The 19,525-nt window shown below is 30.8% G+C and overlaps 1 protein-coding gene across 1 annotated transcript in view; it reads left to right on the forward strand.

Annotated features, from left to right (window-relative positions):
• Nucleotides 1–19,525, forward strand: part of LOC139513482 (disintegrin and metalloproteinase domain-containing protein 11-like) — a 43,323-nt gene that overhangs the window by 9,455 nt on the left and 14,343 nt on the right. Inside the window, exons 6-14 of the mRNA XM_071302035.1 lie at nt 7,155–7,218; nt 9,289–9,343; nt 9,752–9,840; nt 10,358–10,426; nt 14,886–14,957; nt 15,573–15,739; nt 16,393–16,474; nt 17,194–17,281; nt 17,953–17,979. Coding sequence (XP_071158136.1) covers nt 7,155–7,218; nt 9,289–9,343; nt 9,752–9,840; nt 10,358–10,426; nt 14,886–14,957; nt 15,573–15,739; nt 16,393–16,474; nt 17,194–17,281; nt 17,953–17,979 — 713 coding nt within the window. The remainder of the gene's footprint in view (nt 1–7,154; nt 7,219–9,288; nt 9,344–9,751; nt 9,841–10,357; nt 10,427–14,885; nt 14,958–15,572; nt 15,740–16,392; nt 16,475–17,193; nt 17,282–17,952; nt 17,980–19,525) is intronic.

A 19,525-nucleotide genomic window follows, 5' to 3' on the forward strand; every position in this document is an offset into this window, starting at 1 on the left:
AAATATAAAAGACTTACAAAGGTCAGAGGCTTCTTACTTGGGACAGTCCCATAAATACATACATGTACATGTTTGTATTTGTTCATTTAAATATCTAGAATGGAAAATTTGAATGTCTAAATAACATTCTTTAATTAGATTAGATTTTTTACCCTCAGGTTGATCAATGTATACATTCTTCCCTAGTTTAGGTTGCGATTCACTTATGTGATATTCTTTGTGATGAAAACTTCTATTGGTGGCCTTAATTCGGCTGTTGTCTGCTCTTTGATCAGGTTGTTTTCTCTTTGACACATTCCCCATTTCGATTCTTTATTTTATTCTAAAGTTGGAAATAGAAATTTGAGATTACAAAAAAAACACCTAATGAATGGAATGCAGTATTGTACAACATGTTTGTTTGAAATTGCATGTACATATACCTTATAGTATGTAACTTCAAACTGAAAGTAGTAATCATACTTGAAACTTCTTTCTTTAAGTGTAAGTCAGTTATGATGAGTTTTAAGTAGAAATAAGATTAAAGATAGGAAGGCATGCTTCATAAAGTGCTTCAAAACATTGATCATAAAAGTGGAAATTTCTTCAAAATTATCAAAATTATCTTCATAATATTGGCAGAAGCCAAAGTCAATAATTTTAACACATTGCAGGTTGGCAAATTGTCAATCTTTGAACTATAATGGTTGTGATTCTAAGTCATACAGTTAAACTGATAGGCCAAACTTATAGCATTTTCTGCTACATGAAGCAACAAGATTTGAGTGTTGATTAATGATTCACTCCAAATGCTAATTTGAAATAAAAATACAGATTTATTGTTATAATGAGTTGGGGTGGCAGGACTCGGCTTAAGTTTTGAATTGAATTTTCGTTTATGATGAAACAGTGACATGTAAAAGAATTTTCACTATGATTGTACTCCTTATAACTATTTTAGGTCAGACCACAAATACCAACCCTACATGGTTTTATTTTCAATGAACATATAAATACACAGCTTCTAATATTTTGTAGACATATGTCTATTGTTGATAACTATTGTCTTCTATTTATTATTTTGCTACTTTGTGTCACTGGGCTGCTGCCTCATTGACTGATTCCACACATCTCTTTTTATGCATAGATGTTTTATTAAAAATCAAGACTTCATGATAAGCTTCCATGAATTATTCATGATTATGTATCGATAAATATCTTATCTTATAATGCAACACATAATTTTCAAAAGCTAGCTTGCATTACAGCAGAACATCTGAAAGGGTTTTGCACTTTAGATAGGAGTCAATTATATCCTAAGAGACTTTTTTCCATGCTATAAAGCAAGAATTTACAATTCTTTGTGATAAGTCAATAAAATTATGTCATAACAAGCAATGCTGTATTCTGATTTATAATGTTAATGATCAGATACCATTACTACAAAACAAATTGAAATTGAAATAATGTTGTTTAAATGATCTAAAGCATGGTTATTCCATTCATGCTAAAAGTCAAACAGCCATTCAACCATGTTCCTATTGTATCTGTTTCCTGCATCAACCTTATCTACAAATTGCTCTTAGTTTTGATTGAGTTGTGAAACAAGTTTGTCAATACTAAAACACATTTAAAACATGCATTTTGTAGGAGTAACGATTATATGGCTTTACAATGGCATTATTGTTTAAGAAAGAGTTAATTCCATCAACAATCAATTTTGTCTTCGAAAGGTTGTTGAATTATCTTTTATCTATGATTCAAGTTAAGTTTAATTAAAAAATCTTAGGGTTTTTTTTTGCCCAAAAAGTAAATGAGAAGTTTAAAATCATATAATATTAAGAGGTATATTGTAGATGTCATAAAAACATTTAACAGGAGTTTGCTGTCAAAACAGGGAACATCAAATACACTTTCTCTATTTTTTTGAGCATTTTTAACCTGAAACTGTCATGACTGTAGAATTATTTAATGTTGTGTAAAGCGATTTAAAGGAGGCTTGTTATTGATTTTCTTGCTTCATGGAAACATATTTTTATGTGCTTTACATCAAAAGATCTTGCATCCTAATTGATTTTCTTACAACACACCAATTAATTTTAGAAGTAATCTTAATTGGAAAACCTTAAGAAAGTGTGAACAGTTTTATTTTATATGTCATGTTTACTTGTGCTATCATAATAAAGAATTGAGACTGTATTACATATTCATGGAGTGTGTGTCAGTCAGACAGTCCACAGAATTCTTGATAAGATTATCTTTGATCATCTCAATGAGATTGAATTTTCTCCTTGTACAGCAAAAGTGAAAAAAGTAATGAGTTGAGGTGACCAATGATAATCTGTTTATTGCTGAATTTTACCTATGACCACGTTGTCAATTTCATGTCATTCACGTCTCAGTCATTACAGCTGAACGGACGTGCTGGGCCAGCTCTCCTTTACCCGCTATCTTCGATGAGGGTTTACAGTTAGATATCAATGACTTACTACTTAAGATGACAGAAACCGATCCATGCCGTACAGATAGACGTAGTAGTTGGCGTACCCGCGTTAACATGCACTCCAAAACCATTGTATTATGGGGAGTGTTATGCCGATTAACGTCCGAGGGCTGTATCCTAGGCTGTTGGGTGATACGACCTTCATTTCACTGCCTCACGGCTTTGGTCCCGATAATGCTTCCTGTCATCTTTCGAACTACGTCCGAGATCATCTACCAGTACTCCGTCATCGAGGCTAGCAGGCTGCCAAGCTGACCAAACTGGCCCTGAAAGCAGCCGTTAGTGAAGAATAAACAACAAAATAGTCAAAAAACCAAAAACAACTCACCAAAACCAAGATGGCGGCCTACATATTGCGACCTCCACTACTTGTTCCTGACCCATGGCATCAAAATATGATAAAGCTCACCAAACGCCTTCGGGCAACGAGCCGACCGTGCGAGGGCTGTATAGCCAGTCAAGGTCGTTAAACACCACCACATATATATATAATTTCATGTCAATTTCATTAGCAACACCATGTGACCCCTTAGGGATAATTTTTCATATCACTTGACTCCTTTTAGAAAGAAAATTATCAGTCAGCAAGATCAAAGGAAAATATCGTAAAATAGACATAATAATATTTCTCAAATTCTTCGTCAATTTATCCCTTTCTGCACCCATTGTATAAAAATATTTAATCAAAGTGTGGTTTGTTTTGTCTCAGTTCTTCATTGGTTAAAATCCAATTATGACGTCAAATTTTCTTGCTTTCCTCTGAATTTCCTATTGTGACGGCATGAAAAAAGGCCACCATGCCTGATGTCGTCAAATAGAAAGAACACATCTTTTGCAGATCATTCCAAAAGAAGGAATAAGTTTGCCTGCATATTTTTTGGAAATCATTAGAGAAACAGATTCCACCACCAAATCTCGTGTAATAAGATATTTATCTACATTGTACTCTCTACAGTTAAATTTTCAATATTTAAAATGCTAGGCGTGCTTCACGTTTTAAATTTGAAAATTTAACTGTCTCGAGTGGAAAAATATCGTTTCACACTCAATGCAGTCATAGAATCTATATATATATGCTTTTATATCTAAAATGGCTTGGTCAATCTTTATCAATCACCATAACATGAGAGGGCTGGCCTTTTTTAAATATCAGTCTTAGAATTATTTTTTTTTTGTCTTAACTGCTGCCATTATTCAGTTTAGTTCTGATAGTTGTGGTATTATTGATAATAGTTTCAGTCTTGTTTCATTAGATTGTTAGTTAAATGAGAGTTTTAGGTGTCTGTTTAACTGGTCTGTTTCTCTTTTCAAGTCATGTTTACACTTCCCACTGAATTTAAGATTAAAGACAACACATAATGCTTATAAATCTGATTATTGGTTGTGTAGTACTGTGTTAATGAGGACTGATGAGTCATCAACGATTTTACTTGTAAATATCAGTTTAAAGAATAAATTTCTTAAGATCCCACTGAGGAATGGCATTTACCTGGAAATATAGCATATAATAAATTTGATCAATTTTCAAAGAGCTAAACTTAACTATTTAATAAGAGGTGCTTAAGATAAAATTAACGTGTCAGTGTTGCTGAGCTATTATTTCTTAAAGGATTGAGAACTCCATCAATATTACATTCAAATGTAGTCAACATTGAATTTTACTGAAGACTGAAGCTTTGCCATCTCTTATATTTTTTCTGAAAAAAAAACACCATTGCCCTCTATGTGTTTTACAACATGTATAATGACCCTCCTTGATTCACATTGTTTTGTGCTGTTCCTTTGCACATTCATTATCTTATATTCCATTTCTTTTTTTGTCAAGGAAAAATGTGTTAGATTATATGTTTTGGAGTTTAGTATGATGGCCTCCATTATCACTGAACAAGTACATATCTTTGATTTGGGGCCAGCTGAATCATGCCTTAATTGGTGCAGAATTTTATCGCTGTGTTGAAGACCCCATTTCCATTCCCAATTTCAAGATTGAAAATGTAGAATATTAGTTAACTAAGCTTAAAAAAACAAATTCTTGTTTAATTAGCATTTTTATACAATTGATATGTATTATAAGATTAAGATGTTGATAATATTATGTCTGTAACACACCTGGATCAGATCAAAGAAATTCATGTAGGTAAATAAAATAACATTTTGTTTGGCATCAAGTAGTACCATCAAAACATGTTATTGTTTATTCATTCATATCTGGGACAGTTCAGTAAAAGGGATTTAATGTTGAGAATCTTTACAATATCATCTTAGAATAAAATGTAATCATTCATCACCATTATTTGTAGATACTGAATGATTAAAACAAATTATGATCATACTATTGATTGATTGATTGTTGGTTGGTTGATCAACAGCTACAAATAATACTTAAAACAAAATCATCTTAAATTGATAGATGTATAAGATTGGACAGAGTGCTTTAACTTTCACAGCAATGAGATATTACATCAGCCTGACAATAAACCATCTATAAAGCACCTTCATAACAAAGATTTGTTATTTAAAACATAGTGAAACACCCCCATGTCTGAATTTGTGAGTCCAAACTACGTAAAGCTTTAGGAAATACTTTATCATGTTAAATAAGCACATACAAAATTTTTATCAATGAACAATGCAAATATTTAACAAAGTTCATGTAGTACTCATTTCTGGAGACATTTGAGTGTGTAAGAGTACTAATTTTGAATGCACATTGTTTAGCAATGAAAGCAATGAATGTTTTGTAAAAAATATAGGAGGGAAATACCACTCCCTTAGATCAGGTATGAGTATCAGATTTGAATTAGATTTCTCATTGTTCATTTGTTCTGTTTGTATCTTTATTATGTGAATCCTGTGTGCTTTCCAGGATTTGAGATTCTTGATATTCTTGTTCTAGTCTTCTTCAAGTTGGTATTCTTTACAAGATGCATGGTTTACCAATCATGTTTAGTATGTTTACTCTGTTATGTTATCAAAGGTTCAAAATTACAACATATCTCTATAATCAATGTTAGAATGTCTGCAAAAATAAAACGAGAACTGTGAAACTGTGTTTCTGTAATAACTTGGCTATAATTCAAAGAAATAATAAAAAAAAAAATCATATTTGTAGTGCTGTCAGAACCATAAAACTGTTGAGAATTAAATGGCAGTTTCTTTTGACAGTTCTCCTGTTGAAAATGTGGGAAAAGACACTTAACTGTATAATGTTCCTTCAAATACAACCACTTTATATTTCTATGTTAAAAAAAAAGATAATTGATACAAAGATCTTCCATTTAAAACAATTATATTTGATAAGATTTAGTATGATCATCATGTTATATCGTTATGTTTACCAAAAAAAAAGTCATGGAAGCGAAATATTTTTTTAAAGTTTGCAATTTGTTAAAGTTGACTTTAAATCAATAGATTTGTACAGTTATCAGTGGAGCTTTTGGCTGAGATAATGATCTTTATTAGTTATTTTTTTATTAATAGAGTGTTTACCAAGAAACTTGTGCCAGAAAAAAGCACATGTTCATCTTTATTAGATAATTACCTAGAGGAAATACACAGGCCATGCTGAGCTAATTTTTTACAGGCTAAAAATATTTGATTCATAATTGATGGAAAATATTTTCTTCATTATAATGTTATGATGATGTACAATTTATTAAACTAGTGAAACATTTTGTGGGTTGCTGTGGGTAAAATTACAACAAATTAAGCAGAGTCTGTCATTTGTACATGTAAAACACCACCATTTAAGCAGGGCTAATCTCTTGTATGTTACTGATAATGGGCTAAAATATAATGTGTCAAATGTTTACCTAACTTAGCATGAGAATAACCCATAGAAAGAACAAGGCCTCTGTAGTCTTAAGGTATAGTAAGTCATAAACAATTAAATTGCAGCCGAATATTGTCTTCACCATAACTAAACAATAAGTATCTGAATAAAAAATGTGTTTCTTCTTCTTTAAACCAATAAAGATCACAAATGTGTTTATGATCAATGGTGCCTCTAGAAATTTTAAAGTTGATTTCCTAAATTTGTGGTGCCATGGCTTTGTCTTCTGTATAAGTCTTACAGGTATTGCTTTAAATTACTATAGAGATTTGTTATAGTTATAAACAGTAAGTGTTGTCTGTGATGGCTACCAATATGTCAACACTTTATCTACCAATATGTGTAAATTGACATGCTGTAGTTTAATGCTGTTATCAAGCATCAGGATATCTAAAGATTATAATTACTTTTTTCCAACTGTTTATTTTGCAATAATTAAGAATTGATTAGGACAATTATATGCAATATAGCCATGGTTTAGATATCACATCATTTGTGTTGAGTCTGCTTCTTCTGTCACAGAAAACAAGACATTGCAATAGTCATCTGATGGCAACTTTAACTTAAAACTTAAAAGCTTTTAATATATCAGAGGGCGGAAGCGCTGGGTGCTTCATACTTTGTATATAGATGCCTTATTATATGCAGCTTCTGTATGTAATATGTCCATTGACATTGTCCTTGACCACATTTTCATGGTTAGAGTGACTACTTGAAAAGAAAGTTAAAAAATTTTTGTAAAGGTAATTTGTCTTTTATTATGGGTAATATGATATTTGAAGTTTGTTAAATAGAGTACAGATATACATTTGCAACTTATAATTATTTTTTTTACTTCAGGGGTGTGATTAATTTACACAACAAGACCTATGTCATACAGCCCTTACTTGGTGGAGATGAAGGGGTGAGTAGGATTAGAAATTAAGGAATTAGTTATTATGAAAGTTAGCGCACAAAATTATTGCAAAGCGCAAAGCATAAAACCATATAGAAAGAGGAATCAATTAGGTTTTTGTAAAGAATATCAGAAACAGAACAATTGTACTCATACATTGGATTTGATGGTTAACTGTTTACTTATTGCTTGGCCAGGGTATATAGCCTTACACATGTCCTTCATTTTTTTTCATTCCTTCCTTTGATATCCCATAGTTATGAGAATGTTTTTGGTTAAATCTAAATATTGATCTGATTTCTGGTTCAATATGAGTTTCAGACCAAGTTGAGAAGATAAACTAATTAGGGAATTGGAAACATTGCACTATGGCAACAAATAGGGGCATGCCCAACACATCAATAAAAAGACACATATATAAATACCAGTTAGTTCTAATATAGTCTGACTAGAAAAGTCTATTAGGTTTGATAATGTAGACATTAGGCAATTTAACTAATTGCAAATTCAACAAATGTTTTGTTAACTCACAGATTTACAATTCTTTACCAAAATATAGCTTTTCTGTATTTAAACTGTTGAACGGACATATCAGATAACTGTTAAACATGTTAAACAGTCCAAGCCATAATTCATAGTTCATAGAACATTTAATTAAAAAGTTGTAGAACTGCAGTAAAGACATAAAAGCAACAACCATTTAATATCAAAAGATCAAATATTTGAAATCCAGACTGACAGAGAACAAACATATAAAAAACATAACCTTCAAGAACCAAGACAAAACCATATAACATCCTTTTTGATTAGCCACTAAGACATGCTCAGTAATACAAAATACATAGTTTGATTAGCCACTAAGACATGCTCAGTAATACAAAATACATAGTTTGATTAGCCACTAAGACATGCTCAGTCATACAGAATACATAGTTTGATTAGCCACTAAGACATGCTCAGTCATACAAAATACAGAGTTTGATTAGCCACTAAGACATGCTCAGTAATACAAAATACATAGTTTGATTAGCCACTAAGACATGCTCAGTAATACAAAATACATAGTTTGATTAGCCACTAAGACATGCTCAGTAATACAAAATACATAGTTTGATTAGCCACTAAGACATGCTCAGTAATACAAAATACATAGTTTGATAAGCCACTAAGACATGCTCAGTAATACAAAATACATAGTTTGATTAGCCACTAAGACATGCTCAGTAATACAAAATACATAGTTAGATTAGCCACTAAGACATGCTCAGTAATACAAAATACATAGTTTGATTAGCCACTAAGACATGCTCAGTAATACAAAATACATAGTTAGATTAGCCACTAAGACATGCTCAGTAATACAAAATACATAGTTTGATTAGCCACTAAGACATGCTCAGTAATACAAAATACAGTTTGATTAGCCACTAAGACATGCTCAGTAATACAAAATACAGTTTGATTAGCCACTAAGACATGCTCAGTAATACAAAATACATAGTTTGATTAGCCACTAAGACATGCTCAGTAATACAAAATACATAGTTTGATTAGCCACTAAGACATGCTCAGTAATACAAAATACATAGTTTGATTAGCCACTAAGACATGCTCAGTAATACAAAATACATAGTTTGATTAGCCACTAAGACATGCTCAGTAATACAAAATACATAGTTTGATAAGCCACTAAGACATGCTCAGTAATACAAAATACATAGTTTGATTAGCCACTAAGACATGCTCAGTAATACAAAATACATAGTTTGATTAGCCACTAAGACATGCTCAGTAATACAAAATACATAGTTTGATTAGCCACTAAGACATGCTCAGTCATACAAAATACAGAGTTTGATTAGCCACTAAGACATGCTCAGTAATACAAAATACATAGTTTGATTAACCCCTAAGACATGCTCAGTAATACAAAATACATAGTTTGATTAGCCACTAAGACATGCTCAGTAATACAAAATACATAGTTTGATTAGCCACTAAGACATGCTCAGTAATACAAAATACATAGTTTCATTGTGATATATTATAATTTTATGTATTTAATTTGAACTTTTACAGATACATCATCCACATGTTGTTTTTAAAGCCTCCACTTCCAAGACGGAAACATGTGGTAAGTAAAGTTCAGGGTCTCAGAGGGTGTGGGTTTGTTCAGCTGATGATTCAAACAGATGACTTTAAAACTGGTATTTGTTGCTTCCTCTGCTAAGCATGCTTATATTTATAGTGAAAAAATAAGTTATCTTTGAGTCAAGTGGAAGGGTCTGTTTTATTGTGGACTGTAACCTTGAGATATAAGTGCCTTTAAATTGGACTCAACTTATTGGTCATTTACTATTAAAGCAGGGAATATTATGTCTTATTTAAAACATCTTATCACCTTCAGTTCAATGCAATATTTTTCGTTTGACAACCATCAGTATATCAATCAAACTGTCATCATTAAAATACTTTGTCTACAAAAAAAGAAATCATAGAATTATTATATTAATGAAAGCTTTAAAATGTTATACTTTTACAGGAAATGACATTGGTCAGTGGAGGACATTTCAGGAGTTACATAGGGGGGAATTCATTAGAAGAGTCAAAGCTATGAGGGCCAAAAAACAGGTAAAATAGGATTTTTTATTGGCATATTTTATTCATGCAATCATTTCAACTTCATGAATAAAGAAATAAAATATCTATTCAAATACAATTGGAACTTGTAAGTTTGCTGTGACTAATACAACTTTAAAAACATGAATATATAAAAATGAAAGGATTTCAGCCTTGCAAACAAACTCTGCACTAATGACTGTAAAAATATTTCATAATATTGTACAAAAATATTTTTAAATTTCAAACTTTTCCCTAACTATAAAACTGTTTATTTTCCTCCTTTTTTTAGTAAGAAAACCTAAGATCAGCAAGAAATGTTAAAGTTTCTTACATAATCATGTCAACATTGAGAATTTGTATTCAATTTAGACTTATTGCTGCTACCAAATAAGGTTAAAAGCAGTTAATGGAGCTTGTATATGAACACATCAAAAAAGAAAGGTATACCGTGAACAGAAATTTGAAAACTTGAAGTCACTTCAACATTGCTTCACACTTTGATTATAAGTTTTCTGTTTCATTTCAGCTGCACATGAATGTCAACAACAATTCAGAGAAGCATCTAAAGATGGCATTAGTACTAGATAATTCTGTGGTAAGTTATTCAGAGAAACATTCAAAGATGGCATTAGTACTTGATAATTCTGTGGTAAGTTATTCAGAGAAACATTTAAAGATGGCATTAGTACTTGATAATTCTGTGGTAAGTTATTCAGAGAAACATTTAAAGATAGCATTAGTTCTAGATAATTCTGTGGTGAGTTATTCAGAGAAGCATTTACAGATGGCATTAGTACTTGATAATTCTGTGGTAAGTTATTCAGAGAAACATTTAAAGATGGCATTAGTACTTGATAATTCGGTGGTAAGTTATTCAGAGAAACATTTAAAGATGGCCTTAGTACTGGATAATTCTGTGGTAAGTTATTCAGAGAAGCATTTAAAGATGGCATTAGTATTTGAAAATTCTGTGGTAAAGTATTCAGAAAAACATTTAAAGATGGCATTAGTACTTGATAATTCTGTGGTAAGTTATTAAATGAAACATTTAAAGATAGCATTAGTACTAGATAATTCTGTGGTAAATTATTCAGAGAAGCATTTAAAGATGGCATTAGTACTAGATAATTCTGTGTTGTTATTCAGAGAAGCATTTAAAGATGGCATTAGTGCTAGATAATTCTGAGATAAGTAATTCAGAGAAGCATTTAAAGATGGCATTAGTACTAGATAATTCTGAGATAAGTAATTCAGAGAAGCATTTAAAGATGGCATTAGTACTAGATAATTCTGTGGTAAGTTATTCAGAGAAGCATTTAAAGATGGCATTAGTACTTGATAATTCTGAGGTAAGTTAATCAGAGAAGCATTTAAAGATGGCATTAGTACTAGATAATTCTGTGGTAAGTTATTCAGAGAAACATTTAAAGATGGCATTAGTACTTGATAATTCTGTGGTAAGTTATTCAGAGAATCATTTAAAGATTGCATTAGTACTAGATAATTCTGTGGTAAGTTATTCAGAGAAGCATTTAAAGATGGCATTAGTACTTGATAATTCTGAGGTAAGTTATTCAGAGAAGCATTTAAAGATGGCATTAGTACTAGATAATTCTGTGGTAAGTTATTCAGAGAAACATTTAAAGATGGCATTAGTACTAGATAATTCTGTGGTAAGTTATTCAGAGAAGCATTTAAAGATGTCATTAGTACTTGATAATTCTGAGGTAAGTTATTCAGAGAAGCATTTAAAGATGGCATTAGTACTAGATAATTCTGTGGTAAGTTATTCAGAGAAACATTTAAAGATGGCATTAGTACTAGATAATTCTGTGGTAAGTTATTCAGAGAAACATTTAAAGATGGCATTAGTACTTGATAATTCTGTGGTAAGTTATTCATAGAAGCATTTAAAGATGGCATTAGTACTAGATAATTCTGTGGTAAGTTATTCAGAGAAACATTTAAAGATGGCATTAGTACTTGATAATTCTGTGGTAAGTTATTCAGAGAAACATTTAAAAAGGCATTACTAGATAATTCTGTGGTGAGTTATTCAGAGAAGCATTTACAGATGGCATTAGTACTAGATAATTCTGTGGTAAGTTATTCAGAGAAGCATTTAAAGATGGCATTAGTACTAGATGTTTCTGTGTTGTTATTCAGAGAAACATTTAAAATGGCATTAGTTCTTGATAATTTTGTGGTAAGTTATTCAGAGAAACATTTAAAGATGGCATTAGTACTAGATAATTCTGTGTTGTTATTCAGAGAAACATTTAAAATGGCATTAGTTCTTGAAAATTCTGTGGTAAAGTATTCAGAGAAACATTTAAAGATGGCACTAGTACTTGATAATTCTGTAGTAAGTCAGTGGCTGCACCACTCAGCAAGTTAATACTTTGACAATTGTACACATTTATTTCTTTTACCTGACAATTGTATATATTCATGACTTTGTAAAAGTATTTAGACAATTAAATACATTCTTTGCCATTGTAAAAATATTAAGACAACTTTATACAATATTTTGACATTGTAAAAATATTAAAACAATTATAAACAATCTTTGACATTGTATTAATACTGAGACAATAGACAACTTTCGAGTTTGATGCATTTCCGTCAAAAACTCTGGTTTTAGTGAACGTCATTTGTGCGTTTAGGGGCGTCGTCACTTCCATTCCAATGTTGAGCGAGTGGTTGGAAAACTATAATTGTATATTGTACGAATTATACGACAAATTGAATTATCAAAATTGACAATCAGCATTGATGTCATTAGGGAATTTTCATTAAGTACCTACAGAACAACCATTATTTCTAGTTTATCCTGCACAATGACGATCACCAAGACGCTTGATGAACGTAAATAGTGCAGGGATACAGGCGACCCCCTCTATCTGGTAAATGACGTCATAAAGGCGCGTATAATTGACGAGTTTTTTCCGGTGACGGATGAACTCGAAAGTGGTCTATTATATACAATCATAAAATATTTTTTCTGTATAAAAAAGGACTTACACATTGACTGGACATATTATGGTATACAAATGTACAGCGTCCGGCTGTCTGTCTGTCTGTCCAGCATAAATATGTGGCACTGTAACTTGAGAGCTACTTATCCCAATTTCAAGACACTTAATATAACAGTGATCTGGAAGGTTTTTTTCCCTATGGGCCCAGGGCCCCTCAAAAATAAATTCAATGGGCCATTTTAAAAAATAATGGGCCATGTTGTCAAATGAGTGGGCCATTTGAATTGACTTCTGTAAAAAAAAAATGTATCAGTATATTTTGGCAAAGAGAAGTCCAAATAATTATGACGTCTTGAAAGACGTCATAATTATTTGGACTAGGCAAAGAGATGTTGGTACTTACCTTTATGATTTTAAATAAAATCATGGGTATTGTTCCTGTGTTTTGTAATTTCAATTTTAATGAATATACAATAGCTTCTTCCAACCCGATCAATATTTAAGTTATCCGTTAAATTTATTTACAATGTTTAAACTGGTACTGTTGCCTTGTTCATGTTCATGTTGGTTTTTTTTGTACATTAAATGTGGGTCTTCGTCGATACCATACTTATTCCAGACGTTCTGTATCAGAGGACATTTCAGGCATTTCCTCTGCACTTCTTGTATTATTATAACTTCATCACGGTGACAAGAATAACAGTATAGAGTACCATTAATTCATAGAACAAAACAACAAATCGCTGAAGTCATGTTTACAAAATGTCAAAACAAGCCAAAGACCAAAATATGACAAGGACAGTTAAACGTCTTTTTTGGAGACATAAACTATATTCCTAAAAAGTCTTTGGGGTTCTTCAATCGACATAATAGCAAGCTAAACTAAATGAGATTATTATTAGAGTTAAATCTCGTCTGTACTAGCCAAATTTCACAAATTTAAAGTTGTTTATGAAAAAAATATATCATGAATGATGGTTAATTACGTTTTTCGGGTTATCAGTTAGATCACATGGTTCTATTATTACAATAGGAAAACACCCGAGACGTAAAACTGCATGGTTCTATTATCATATATATATATAGGGAAACACCCGAGACGTCCCAAAAATATATAGGTGCTCCTATAATTGGAGGAATATTACACAGTTGTGTACACACACATTGCGGCACGGAACACAATCGGAAATCCATTTGTCGATATCTAAGCGTTTCGAAACGAAGTGAAAAATATCGTGCGCATTGTGGGCGCTTACATTTGTCACTGTATGCGCCATTTCTTGTCAATATGCGCTATAGGCGCAGGGCGCACGACCTTCCCGATCACTGAATATTGTTTGTTTAATATTATGGTCAAACGATCTGTATCCTTTTAGTGAAAATCAGATTGAAACTTTTTGAGTTACGGGAATTTGTAACTAAAACAGGGGTGTGTTGTCATGCCTCATCTCAAAAACAATTTATGATTATTGCTTAAAACTGTACACACTTCTTAGTTATATTAATCTAAAGACCTGTATACTTTTTGGTGATGATTCAAAAAGTTTATTTTAGATTTATTGAGTTTTTTGTTAAAAAAAAGGTGGGTTTTCACATGTTACTCTGTATCTCAGAAACTATTTATGATTATTGCGTAAAACTCAAGGGACTACAGGTGTATCATGCATCATGGCGCAGCTGTTTATTTTTCATTTAGTCCAGGATTCATTGACTCATTCTTTATGGAACTCCTGGTTGTTGTTTTTTTATAGTGAAGCATAATTTATAATCACTTATTAATACCAACCACATAATGGTTCTATTGCACTATGACTATCTGGGTAATAGCACTAAATCTTCCATATTAAGTTGGTTGAAAATTGCATAATCATTAATGGTATACATGTATCAAGGAAAGAGTGACATTTCTTCTCAAAACACTCATATATTTACAATACCTACATGTAATAGCATAGAACACGTCAGTTATGGGAAAAGGTAGATATTCAGAGTAGTTCAATAAAATTGAAACATCAGATAATTTGTAATTAATTTCTGCTAATGCTTTAATGATATTATTATGAATTAATGTTTCAGTATTCCAGACTGAATCTTTCTCACAAAGAAATGGTAAACTTTGCCCTACAGACAGCCAACATGGTGGATATGGTATGTTTTAATGTAATATATGAGAAAAAAGTATGAAAGGTTAATAAATGAGAAGAAGAAATACTTGTACGTTCGCTTGCTGAGTCTTAATACAAAGTGAAATGTCAGAAACACATGGTGAAACTCTTTAAGAAGGACAATATTTATGTACTATACAATATAAAAAGGTGATCTGTTATCCTCAATGGAAGTAAGTACTGATGAAATACTTTAATATTGCACACAATTTCAAAACTGTGAGGATTTAGATGGACCAATATGGAGATAAAAATAAATAACAAGAAGAATAATGAAAAGCAAAACACTACAAAATATGAAATGAAAAAAGCCTAATGAAGAGTACAGTTTATTTTAATAATTTCTTCCATCATACTAGTAATAAAATGATATGGTAAAAAACTTTATAAGTTAGATTGACTTGTATTGAATCTGTTTTGCATGTTTGATCTATGTTAACAATACTATATATTTCCATTATTCCAGTATGTTAATAATACTATATATTTCCATTATTCCAGTATGTTAATAATACTATATATTTCCATTATTCCAGTATGTAAAAGATGTAGCATGTTTGATCTATGTTAATAATACTATATATTTCCATTATTCCAGTATGTAAAAGATGTAGGTATAAGAACACCTGTGACTTATTTAGAATATTGGAATGCAGGAGATAAGATGGAAATATCTTCACAGATCAGAGAACTCTTGAAATCTTTTCTGATGTACAAACAGTTTCATTTGATGAACATAGACCATCATGCAGCTCACTTCATCACGTAAGTTATTACATTACCAGCTCATAAACAAATAACAACCTAAACATCTCACAATAAACTCTTATAAAATCACAGATTGTACTGAAAAAAAATTAAAATGACATACCAAATTTTGATTATTTTTAAACTTTTTACTTTAAAAGGGGAATTTCTTATTGTACTTTGATAATTTGATAAATTATATAACAAATTTAGTTCTCATATGTTAACTTAAGCAGGATTTTTTACATGTTATTTCACAAGATCACAGTCAGCTGGAAGATTTGTCACCTTACCCAAACACACTAATCTGACACAGTCTTTGCTTTTCCTCCTTTGTGCCTCATGCTTATCAGAGAAGCAGCAAAATTATTTAAAGTCTTTGTTTACAACCTCCTCAAATTCCATACTTGTGACAAGGATTTCAACAGACCACTTAGGCAATACATAAACTTCAGATAATCTTGCTTAGAACTTAATCAAGATATTTTATTGAAAATTGACATAGAAGGGTATTGTTGAAATTGACTTCTATGATAGAAGCTATAATTTGGCATTTACATTTTGTTCTATAATACATGTAATATTTTGTTACTGATAAGTTAAGATTGCCTAAAGCCTTTTTATTCTAATTTGAGAAATTTCAAATCTTTTGCATTAATTTTATATTGCAGGCATGTCCCATTAGAAGATAACTCTGTTGGTTTAGCTATACCTGATAGTGTGTGTACAGAGAGAGCTGTTGGAATAAATAGGGTAGGTATTTGTTCAGGTATTGATAGTGTGTGTACAGAGAGAGCTGTTGGAATAAATAGGGTAGGTATTTGTTCAGGTATTGATAGTGTGTGTACAGAGAGAGCTGTTGGAATAAATAGGGTAGGTATTTGTTCAGGTATAAGGTGAAACAACTTTAAACAATTGCTGCATTGTGAATATGTTATTTGCAGATTGGCTTGACTCCAATCTCAATTGACTTGGATTGTCAGTTATCCTACCAATGTTCATATGCTCTCAAGGCACTCTGGCTTCCTCTACCAACGTTCATATGCTCTCAAGGCACTCTGGCTTCCTCTACCAATAAAAACTCACTTCCTCATAATTGAGCAACAGTGCTGAAAGTTGCGGTAAAACTATATCAATCAACCAAAAATCTATAAAACTCTTCTGTTTCTTATTACATATTAGTGAGATATGACAAGCATTTGATTTGATGTGAGTTAATGCAATAATTTATTTTGTAAAATTATGCTTTCTAATTAATCTCAAAATTAATCAAGTACTTGATATAATATGCCATTTTTTTTACTTCATTCAAAATAAACTATGAAGTGGTTGTCCTGAGTGATATTGTTTAAAAAAACATTTTACTATGGTGACATTTTAATGAATTATATTAAAAAAATGATTTGTGAAAATGATATGATACCCTTAAGCTTTGAAGGAAGCAATAATATAAGCTTTGTAATATTATTCAGGTATCAAGTGTACTGGAACCTCAGCAGCTTGCCACCATTCTGACACACATGTTAGGTCATAATCTAGGTCTCAAGCATGATGAAGATGGTAGGTTATCACTTAATTAGTTCTAACGCTATCAGATGTCAAATATGTTATTGCAGTTTTGATTACAGCCATCATGACTGTAAATTTGTTTTGTTTTTACTAGAACTTTCTTAATAAAAAATGCTAATTAGTGACTGAAAATTGTGAAATTGCCATAAAATGAAGGGAAAAATATGTATTTGTTTTAAAAATGGAAAAATAAACAGTGTGTTTAAAATAAATTAAGTATTTGAGCCTGAAAGCAGATTTTTGTATAAACTATAATTAGTAAGTGAATTACTGAAATAGATGTAAAATGTGCATGATATATTTAGCCACAGTCTGCATTTTGAATATTACTAATTTTAGATTTCTTTAACATAAACAGAACACCTGCCATGTTTGTTTTATATCTCCCTTATTTCATTTTAAACAAAACTAGCAACAATTAATGTTAAAATAAATTAGTATTTATACCAATTAAAAGTTTTGCTTTTGATATAAGATGGTGAATAAAGTTTATTTTTTGACACAGTTTTATTTTAAAAAGATCATTAAACTACATACATAAGAATCATATATAATTTAGAAATAACATCTTGAAATGATAATAAAACATGTTTGTCACATTTGAAATGTTTTTTAAAGGCTAGTTTGACCAAATAATTATATACTATACTTAATTCTACTAGTCAAACAAAGGGAATTATACCATAGAGGTAACTTGTTGTCTTATCTCTTCAGGCACTGCATCTAAGTTTTACTTTTTTCACTTTCTGTATTTTTAAATGTGTTGTATTGTGTGATGAAATAACTATGAACTAGAAAATGAAAATTTCATGATGATGTTATTTGTCACAGGTCAGTAAATTTCATATTGTTTTGATATTTTTGGTTTGATTTTATATTGTTTAAACATTTACATGAAAAAGCATTTATATTTTTTAGAACACATTTTTTCTTTTGTTTATTTTTTTACAATTTTTTTTTCTCTTTTAAAATCATTCAGTGTATGTTTTGTTTGCTTTTAGCTTTATTTCTATTTAGTAAAATATAAATTCTGAAGACAGGATTTTAGCTTATGAATTTAAGTTAAATTTTAAGATATTATTTTAGCTTGTAAATTTGTTGTGAGCCAAAACCCTCCCTATTTCATCCATTGGTAATATATGTGTGAAATCTATAGTTTACAGTGTATTGAATGAGGTTATATGGGTGATAAACTTTAGTGCTAAGTATATATGCAATGACATTAATGGACTATTAAGCACAGTTTACAACAGCTTTGGGTTCAGTTATTTGTAAATTCTGGCACTATTGCAATTATATTAGTTGTAAATTCAGCTCAAATATATTAGCTTTTCACATTCAGGAGAATTTATTTTTTCATGGTACAAAACATAATCTCAAACTGTCACAAGGTTATGGAGGCTTTGCTAGATAAATCTTTACATCACATGTAAGCTAGAAAAGTGTGTGATTTAAGCAATTGCTTGATGAGAATTCAATATTTTTGTTGCACAAGTTTGAATATGAATCATCTAATCCGTATTGTAATTTCAGTTTGAATCAGTTTTAAGATTTACTAAGGTTTATGACTTTTGAATGTTTGGGCTTCTGTGTCAATAATAAATACCCCATCATATAGCAAGATTGTTTGATTAATTGCTGTTTGCTTAATGTCCTTTTACAAATGGAAATATTGCTGAAATATTCGATTCTGTCTTTAGATTGGCTCAACCAAATCTTATGAAACTGATGCACAATGACAAAACCACAAACCACAAATCATGTTTTCGGATTTTGGTAGTGTCATTTTTACCTTTCTGGAGTTATGCCAATTGAAAAATTGTTGAAATTTGTGTTTCCTTTCTTTAACTTAAGTTAAACTCAACTTAATGTTATGAAACTTATAAACTTATTCTGTTGTTCAAATTTTTGTTCATTTTTCACAATTTGTGTTCACAACTCCTAATACATATTTAGGCAGATTTCAATGTACATGAATGTCCCAGTCCCAAAATGGCACTGTAAACCTATTTAATATTCAATCCAAATCTCAAAACAGAACATTTAGTTTGCCTTATAGAAGAGAGATGGTATAGTACTTTGAGCTTGATTTCAGTATCATGTTTATAATTATTATTGTGTTTTTTATCTATGTTTTGTTATTTTCTAAATTGGTAATACAGAGTGAAGTGTTTTCTCTGTTCTGATTTTGATTGCATGTGTTTTAATGTACTTTTTGTTATTCTATATACTGAT

Source organism: Mytilus edulis, chromosome 2, assembly GCF_963676685.1.
Source record: "Mytilus edulis chromosome 2, xbMytEdul2.2, whole genome shotgun sequence".
In the NCBI taxonomy this organism is placed as follows: domain Eukaryota; kingdom Metazoa; phylum Mollusca; class Bivalvia; order Mytilida; family Mytilidae; genus Mytilus; species Mytilus edulis.